This window comes from Chrysochloris asiatica, unplaced genomic scaffold (assembly GCF_000296735.1).
Source record: "Chrysochloris asiatica unplaced genomic scaffold, ChrAsi1.0 scaffold00451, whole genome shotgun sequence".
Taxonomy (NCBI): Eukaryota; Metazoa; Chordata; class Mammalia; order Afrosoricida; family Chrysochloridae; genus Chrysochloris; species Chrysochloris asiatica.
In genome coordinates, this window is record NW_006408969.1 from 996,565 (window position 1) to 1,006,044 (window position 9,480).

At 43.2% G+C, this 9,480-nt stretch overlaps 1 protein-coding gene and 1 pseudogene across 1 annotated transcript in view; one reads left to right on the forward strand and one right to left on the reverse strand.

The window, feature by feature from the left end:
• The window catches only part of TMEM211 (transmembrane protein 211), a 3,568-nt gene extending 1,381 nt beyond the window's left edge, over positions 1-2,187 (forward strand). The window contains exon 2 of the mRNA XM_006877266.1: positions 1,925-2,187. Within this exon, the coding sequence (XP_006877328.1) occupies positions 1,925-2,187 (263 nt within the window). The remainder of the gene's footprint in view (positions 1-1,924) is intronic.
• A 1,243-nt stretch (positions 2,188-3,430) lies between these two features.
• LOC102815828 lies at positions 3,431-9,424 on the reverse strand (annotated as a pseudogene).
• Positions 9,425-9,480: the final 56 nt, after the last annotated feature.

Here is a 9,480-nt window from a genome sequence, read left to right on the forward strand (position 1 = left end):
CAGAAATACAGGTGTGCCCATTTCCAGCTGCAAATGCTACTGCACTGTTCTCTACCACATGTCTAGCATGCAATCAAAAATTGTAAAATATACACAAAAGCAACAAAACCATCATCAAGGAAAAATGTAATGAACATAATAACTAGATTCCGAGATAACCAAAATGCTAGAATAAGCAAATCAGGCCTTTTAGATAATCATGATTACAGCAATTTAAACAAATATGACTGGTTGAATGCAAAACTGATGATCTGCCCTGTAAACTATCATTTAATTCACAGCAAAAGTTTTTTTTTTTAATTGTGATTTAACATGTTAAAGGATCTAGTGAACTAAAAAATACACATACACAGATGGTGAGTATGACTTAGATATGAAAACTATCAGAGACAGAGAAACTAGAAAAATGGTGACAAAGATGAATTCTGTTAATTGAATCATTATTAAACTCTTATAGCCAATGATACAATCAGTGAACATGGAAATGAGTCAACAGAAATTACCTTAAGTAAAATACAAAGGGAGGTGATGTCTTCTAGAGCTTGTTAATCACAAATGGCCAAATGAGTCCTATTTAATCTGTCACTCTGAGGACTACGGTGCACATGACCCACACATGATCTTTTCAATCACCTCATAGTCATGCAAAATCTGGGCAATGTAAAAGGAAGATGGAAGACCTGATGGATTCGAACTGCCATGTTAGTGAAGAATACTGTGAACTGCCAGAAGAATCGTCAAATCACTCTTAAAGAAACACAACCAGAATGTGCCTTAGCAGGGAGGATGGTGAGACTTTGGCTCCCTTACTTTGGACAGGTCATCTGGAAAGACCAGTTGCTAGAAAAAGGATATAATGCTATTTGGTAGAAGAAGGGATCAGCAAACATGAGTGAGACCCTTCGTGAGATGGTTGGATATAATAGTCGACACAGTGGACTCAAGTACAATGGTGACCATGGGGATGGTGTAGGACCAGGCAAGATTTTGCTCTGTTATAGAGCACACTCGGTAGTAACTAACACCCACAATAAATCTACGAATCTACAGATCTACACTCTAATGGTTTCCCAAGGAGTCCTGGTCATGCAGTGGTTAAGCACTCCACTGCTGAGTAAAAGGTCCACTCACCATTCCTCAGGAGGTATCGTTTGAACTGAGTCTTAAAGGATGAGTAGAAGCAGGTGGTGGGTGCTGCAGAAACAAAGACAACAAGAGAGAAAACCATGTTCAAGGAGATCAGTGTGCTGTTAAGTAGCAAGTGAGGCTGGGGTTCACTGGAGCCCCCTTGCACTGGGAGCTCGGTGAAGGCAAGGAGGTACCCTGTTCGCTTGTTCACCTCTATAGATCCTCATTGTCCTGCACATCAGCTCTGTAACAGTTTTGATGGATCAATGCTTGGGTAGACGGGTAGACATGTTGTTGGATGCATGAGTGAGTGGATAGGTAAGTGGAATGATGAAATGCTGGCTGGATTAATGGGCATTAATGGATGGAAAGATGGATGGATGAGTGGATAAAGGGGTGGGAGAAATCAGTGGGTAGGATTTTGGTTGGATGGATGGAGAATGAAGGATGGATAGATGAGTCAATGGGTGGATTGAGGGTTGAGTAAATGTAAAGGTGGATGGAGGGATGGAGATAATGGATGGATTGGAATAAAGTTGCAGGGGTGGGGGATGGATAGTCAGTGGGTGGGTGGATGGATGGATACGTAAATGGAAAGGTAGATGAAGATTTGGAGAAAATGGTGGATTGGACTATGGCTGGGTGGATGGATGGCAGGTAGGTGGAAGACTCAGTGAGTAAGTGGAGTAGGATATATGAGCAGAAAAGGAAATGAATGGGTGGATGGTGAATGAGTGAAACCTGGAATGGGAAGTTAGTCCAGAGCCCCCTGATTCATACACTTTCTTGTCTGCAGCAACCACCACTGTTGTGGGTCTGCTGGTTTTCCCAATCAGCCTAGCCTCTCCATTCGCTAAGGAAGTGTGTGGTGCCTCCTCCATGTACCGCAGCGGACAATGCCAGCTGGGCTGGGGCTATGTGACCGCCATCCTCAATGCAGTGCTGGCCAGTCTCCTCTTCATCATCGGGTGTCCCCTCACAGCCAAGACCCAGGGAAAGGCCATCTTCTTCTCCAGGGACACTGAGAGAATTGTCCTTGTACCAGAGACAAGCAAATAAAAGTCTCCTGGGATGAGAAAGCAAAGCAAAACAAAAACCCACCCTAGGGGTATTTGAAGTCACCATGTACCTAGGTTCAAACACTATTTCTGCTGTGTAACCTCAGGCAAACTACTTCACTTTTCGGGGCCTCAGTTTAATCTTCTGTAAAGTGGAGGTTGAAATGATGCCAACTTCAAAGGGTGGTTATGAGAACTTAGTGAAGAGACTGTATGTAAATAAATCACTTAGCACAGTCAGTGTCTGACACAGAATACTCAATAAATGTCAGCCATTATTATTATAAGGAGCCACAGTGGTGCAGTGGGTTAAACATTGGTCTGCTAACAGAAAGGTTGGTGGTTCAAACCCACCAGCTGCTCCTCAGGAGAAATATGAGACAGTTTGCTTTTTTAAAGATTTCCAGTCTCAGAAATCCTATGAAGTAAAAACAACTCTGTTTCATAGGGTAGTTGTGAGTTGGAATCAACTCAATGGCAGTGAGTATTACTATTATGGAGTCCTTGGATGGTACAAATGGTTAACACTCTTGGCTGCTAACGAAAAGGTTGGAGGTTCAAATCCATCCAGAGAAGCCTTTGAAAAAAATTTCTGGTGAGTTACTTCTATGAAACTCAGCCATAGAAAATATGATGGAGTACAGTTCTATTCTAGGAGTCCTGGTATGGCGTTGTATGACTGCTAACTGCTAACTGTATGACTGCTAACTGTAAGGTTGGAAGGTCAAACATAGCAGCCAATCCTCAGAAACTCTACACAGGATTGTTAAGAGTCAGAACTGATTCCACGTCACTTAACAACAGTTCTACTCTAATGTGCACCATGAGTCGGGATCAACGTGATGGCAACTGGTTGGCATGATTACATTTTAAGAGCCACATCATATTATAAGAGCCACCTTATAAGACCATGGAGAGAACTAAGTGTATTTATAACAAGTGGCTGGGCGGTTCCAGATATATATTTAAAATGACTGAGTGCATATTTTCTCTTCCCATAGTCTCCTTGTTGTAAATTCTCGTCTCTTGGAGAATATAGAAATCCTCCCCTTACCCATCAAATAAGAGAGGGCTTCAAAAAGTTTGTGGAAATTTTTCAGTATTTTTTCATTCCATTTTTCCATGTTTTTTTTTTTTTTTTTTTCGGTTCAATGAAAGTGAAACTTTATTGAGGGCCCAGGGCCATGGGTCTCAGAAGAACCCCACTAGCGGGAGGCAGGGGAGCCAGCAGAGAGGAGTCCTTATTATTTGACCTTCTTCTTGGGGCGCAGGTTGTTGATATGGCCGCACTTCTTCTTGTGGCAGTTCACAGCACAGGTGAGCGGAGCACTTGCGGCAGATCATCTTGTCACAGTTGTACTTCTGGGCGAGCTGGCGCAGGGAAGGCTCAATGATGCCATCACGCAGATGCAGCACCAGGTGCAGGGTGGACTCTTTCTAGATGTTGTAGTCTGAGAGAGTGCGGCCATCCTCCAGCTGTTTACCCGCAAAAATCAGACGCTGCTGGTCAGGGGGGATACCCTCCTTGTCTTGGATTTTGGCTTTGACATTCTCTATGGTGTCACTAGGCTCCACCTCAAGAGTAATGGTCTTGCCTGTCAGGGTCTTCACAAAGATCTGCATCTCTGCGTCTGCCCCTTGGCCACCTTGCTGAAGAGAAAGAGTTCCATGAACTTTTTGAAGCCCCCTTGTATCTGTGGCTGGTGGGTGCCATCAGTCGATTGTGACTCATAGCAACCTCATGGGATAAAGAACGACCCAGAGGGTGTTCTTGGCTGTAATAGTTACAGAAGAAGATTGCCAGGCCATCCTCCCACAGAGCTGCTGCGTAAGTTTGAACCAACAATCGTTTGCTTGGCAACCAAGAGCTTAGACGTTGAACCAGGGACTTTATCAAATATTTAGTGGGTGACTATTATCGACAAGGAACCCTGGTGGTATCATGAGTTAAACATGGGGCTGTTAACTGCTAGGGCAATGGTTTAAGCCCACCAGCTGCTCTTCAGATTTGTGAGGCTGTCTGCTTTGATAAAGATGGTCTCAGAAACTCTGTGGAGCAGTTCTACTCTGCCCTAGAGGGTCGCTATGAGTCAGAATAGACTGTATGGCAGTGGGCAGGCTTGGGTTTTGATTTGTGATAGACAATATACCATGCCAACACTAGGAATTAAGGCCCTAAGATTCCCTGAGTGGGTGGTCATGGAAAACCTCACTGAGGCAGTGGTATTTGATCAGAAGCCTGAATGAGATGGGGAGTGAGACAAGAGAAGCTGAAGGGAAAGAATTTTCCAGGCAGATGTGATATATCCAAGCAACAGAAACCAAGCAAAAATCAAACCCACTGCCATGAGTTGATTCCGACTCATAGTCACACTATGGAGTCCTGGTGTAGCACTGTAGGGTAAGTACTGGACCGCAAGGTCAGTTTGAACCACAAGGCTGTTGGTTCAAATTCACCAGCCACTCTTCAGAAACCTTAATCAGGGTCACTATGAGTCAGAATTAACTCTAATAAGTCAGCTAACAACAACAAGAAGTCACACTATAGGACAAAGAAGAGCTGCTCCATAGGTTTTCTGAGACTGTAAATCTTTATGGGAACATACAGCCTCATCTTACTCCAATGGGGAGGCTGGTGGGTTTAAACCACTGACCTTGTGGTTAGCAGTCCAATGCCTAACCCACAGTGCCATCAGGGCACAGGAGTAAGAGCAAGCCAGCTGAATCATCCCACTTGGCCTTTCATTCAGTTTCAACTTTGTTGTCACCCACACAACACTATCCCCCAGTGGTACCTTTTGCTTTAACCACACTTCTTCTGACTCCAGAAGACCTTATCATGGGTGCTTATAATAGAATGGGGGGTACGATTGTCAAGCAGGCAAAAACATCTGACTTCCAAGACGCTCTTTCATTGTGGCAGTATTATACCCATTTCACAGGAGTAAAAACTGAGGCTCAGAGAAAATAAAATCACTGTGAGAGAAGGTTTTTTAATATGTTTTTTTTCTCTGTTCAAACTCTTTTTAATGGTTGTTCCTGATCATTACTGCTCTGAATAACCTTTCCCCTTTGCTCCCAGAACACATAGGCTACTGATTTACAGCCACATTGTTAATGTAAACCTATGTGGAAAATATTTTTATGACCACTTTCTTTTTCCTTAAACTACTTCCTGGAGCAAAGAATTTATGATTGCTCTCTTCTTCTTTTCCTAAAGTAGAAATATTCACCTTAAAAATTTGAACTAGCCAACCGGATAAGGGAATAGACTGTGCAGTCAAAACACTAGCCAATAGGGTGAGACACAGCCTTGAGATTCACGTCAAGGATTAAAAACCCGAGTGGACTGCCCACTCAGTTTGCTTGCTGGCCTGTTTGTGTATGTACAGCTATGTGCACGCACCCTCTTGCAAGAGTAAATTTTACTTTGTCAAGGTAATTTAGTCTCACTGAGTGTCTTTTACGCGACATCAAGATTCATTTCTAACACTTTAGGGGCCCATCTGGGATTTCCCATTCCCTTTGGGAAGTAGCTTTAGCCTTCTCCTCTGAGGGAGACGCATCTTGCTGTCCAGTTACAGAAGCCCTCAGGTGAGATCTGCTGAAGCCTCCCAAGGAAGCAAATAAATCTGGACACTTGGCAAAGTGGGAAAAAGGCCTACTCAAGCACCACGTGGCAACCAGGTAACTTCGTGCACGGACCAAAGGTAAGGAAATCCGCGGGGGTGAACAGCACTTCCTTTGGTGGTTGGGACATCCTGGAGGTTGTGTGTGTGTGAATGAGATATGCCTTGGGCACTAAACAAGTGTGGAGTCCTGATCCGCGGTTTCGTGACCACCTCATACAGCTGAGGGCAGTATTGAGTCAGGGACTTGATCCAAGTCGGGGGTTTATACCGACACGCCAATTGCTAAGAGGGGTCCAGCGTTCCCAAGAGGGAAGCAGCCAGAGACGGACTAAGCGAAAATATAGAGAGCAAGAAACCTCCAAGTATAGGGGTAGGTTGAGCCTCTTTGTAAACACAACCAGGTAACTGGGATGGGAAATAACACTAGTAAAAGAATCTCTAGAGAAAATGGGACCCAAAACAACAAACTCCCCCTTGATAGTCCATTGGGATTAATGTTAAAATCCTGGAAAGAGAACCCTCGGACTAAAGGGAAGAAAAAAAAAGAACAAATGGTTAAGTATTGCTGTTTTATTTGGACACAGGAACCCATCCTCAAACCCTCTATCTTTTGGCCCAAATTTGGCACATGTGAGGATCGGATTTGTCAATTCTTGATTGAGTATGTAAATGATAAAAGCCCTGTGTCCCAGGAAGAAATTGACTATGCTCTCTGTTGGAGGCAGGGCCCAGTTGTCCTTTTTCCCCTTCAAGCTGAAAAAAAGGAAGGAGAAAGGGAAGAAGAAGAATCGGCCCAAGAAACCAAACCCCCTTCATGGGATACCCTCTCCTCCCTAACCCCCCCTTATAATCCTCTCCCCCAGCCTGTGTCCCAAGCTTCGCCTGATGAACCCACCTCCACCCTTGACCCTACACTAGCTTCCCGGAAAAGCTCCCCCAGTCCCCTTGCCCCCATTAAATACCCATCACTACCAAAACTTAGAAAAGAACTAGAATAATGCCAAAAGGATATCCAAAATTTCCCCTTTCCCCCTCTCCCTGAAGCTCAACCTCAGCCTCTTTTTCCATTGAGGGAAGTCCCTTTAGGGGGAGGAGGAATTGGATTTGTTAATGCACCCTTAACTAGCTTCAAAGTAAGGAATTTAAAAAAAAAAAAAAAAAGAATTGAGACCATTAATTGAAGATCCATATGGGGTTGCAAACCAAGTGGATCAGCTCCTGGGTCCTCAGTTATACACCTGGGCAGAATTCATGTCCATCCTTGGGATCCTCTTTTCAGGGGAGGAAAGGGCTATGATCCGCAGGGCAGCAGTGGCTGCCTGGGAGTGTGGACACCCTGCTGGCCCTGGGGTCCCAGCTGTTGACGTTAAATTCCCTAACCCGGACCCCCAATGGGACAATAATTCTGCTGCTCACAGGGGTAACATGAGAGATCTGAGAGAGATGATAATAAGGGGAATCAGGGAATCAGTTCCCCATTCCCAAAATGTATCCAAGGCCTTTGATGTACAGCAAGGGAAAGATGAAGAACCTGCAGAATTCCTATAAAGACTTAAAGGACAAATGAGGAGATATGCTGGTATAGACATAGAAGATCCCATAGGACAAGGAATGTTAAAACTCCATTTTGTCACTAACACTTGGCCTGATATCTGTAAAAGGACACAAAAAGAATAGAAAACTGGAAAAACAGGTGTATGATAGAACTATTAAAGGAAATTGAAAAGGTATATGTAAAAAAGGATGAAGAAAAACAGAAACGGAAAGCCGAAACTATGTTGTCAACCTTAGGGCAAAGAGCTCTAGTAGCATAATGGTTACAAATCAGGCTACAAGTCTCGAGGTCAGCAGTTCGAAACTACCAGTAGTTCCACAGGAAAAAGATGGAAGCTTTTTGCTCTTGTAATAACTTACAGCCTTAGAAACCATATATAGTGTCACTATGAGCCAGAATCTACTCTACACCACCACCACCACCACAACTCAGGGAAAGATAATTAACCAATACTCTTTGGGATCCCAACTCCCACAGTTAGGACAAAACAGGAGGAGAGAGGAACCCAAAAACGGCCAGAGGAGAAAATAGATACTTTAAATATGAAAAAGTAGAACATTTTAAGAGGGAATGCCCAAAATGGAAGGAAAAAGAAAAGTGGGGGGGTGGGGGGAGGTGGTCCGTAGAAGACAATACCTTATCCCCATAGAAGGAAGAAAGGATCTATCTATGGCCAATATGGTAGTTTTTCAAATAGAATTCTTAAGATAAATGTAGACAGACATAGGCTGTTTGAGCTTACAGTGCAAGATTCTGAGTTTACCCATACAAGGTGAAACTTAAATGTGAATCAGGCATTGAGAAGTTGTTTTGTTCTGTTTTAATATCTTTTATTTTATTTCTACAGTAAAATTGTATAAATAAATCCATTTAAAGTATAGTTAAGGATTTGTTTGGTTGTTGTGATCACAATTTTTTTATTTATACATTGCTCAAGACTTTGTATGTATTTTATTTTTGTATTAATGTTTCAGATCCTCTGAGAACAAAATACTGTTTTAAAAGATATTTGGGGGGGGGAGGAGGGAAAGATAGTTGGTGTACCAATACTCTTTCTAAATTGAAAATATTTTTGTTGTTGTTGTTAAAATGTGGGCCACCCTGTATGTATGTATTTTGGTTTTTTAAGAGGAGGAAAACTATATTATGCTGTAGACATTAAAAGAACTTTTGGTTCAAACCCATCCCTTCAAAATTCACTGTTCATCACTTCTGACCACGAGACTTGATGCTGATTAAGACCTGGAAAGAGAACAGACTCCAGCTGAACAATGAGGGTCCTTCCCAGGTACAGTTGACCATTGAGACAGCCAACCATGGAGGAGTAGACTAAACAACTCAAATAAAGGAACCGGTAAAAAGGGACTCTTCCTAAGAGAAATGTAGTTACTAGTGGGAAACACATTCTTCACCTAGAGAACCTCTCAAAGTGACCCTGGAAAGAATCTGAGAGGCTGCCTTGCCATACCTCTGCCAGATTGTCACGTTTTTCCCTGGTCCCTCTGGCTCTCAGGAGTCTAAAGAACTCGTTCCACTGGGTCACCGTTTTTCAGACCTGGTAAAATGGGGGTGCACTGGAGCTTATAAAGGTATGGGTTCTCTTCCTCTAAGAATGGGCTAAAACATTGATTAAGAGGAGTGATATGTTGAATATTCATCAAGGACGCAGACTTATTGAAAATGGAGTTCCTTCTGCAGTTGTCAGCTGTAGGTGTTATCTTTCTGGTTCTTCTGCCTTGGCCAGCTGCTTCAATTAGGGGTTTAGGTCTTGATATCCTTATCTTTGTCTCGAGGCTAGTCTTCTCAGTGTTATCATTCTTTTTTTTTTTTTAAATCTTTTTATTATTATTATTATTGTGCATTATATGATAGTTTACATGAGAGAACTTTAGTTTTACATTCATTCCATTGTACATAGTTACATTGTCATGGCTCCATTCCCCTCCATGCATCATCTTCTGACCAAAGGGCATATCCTAGAAGCCCGTCCTCTACACTTCTCCTCCACCCACCTCCCTCCATGTCATCGCCTCTGTCTCCATCTCAGGCATCCCTGCTTCTCTGGGTAGGGTCCCGCTCTTCTCCGTTGGTGGTCCCAGAGACCTCC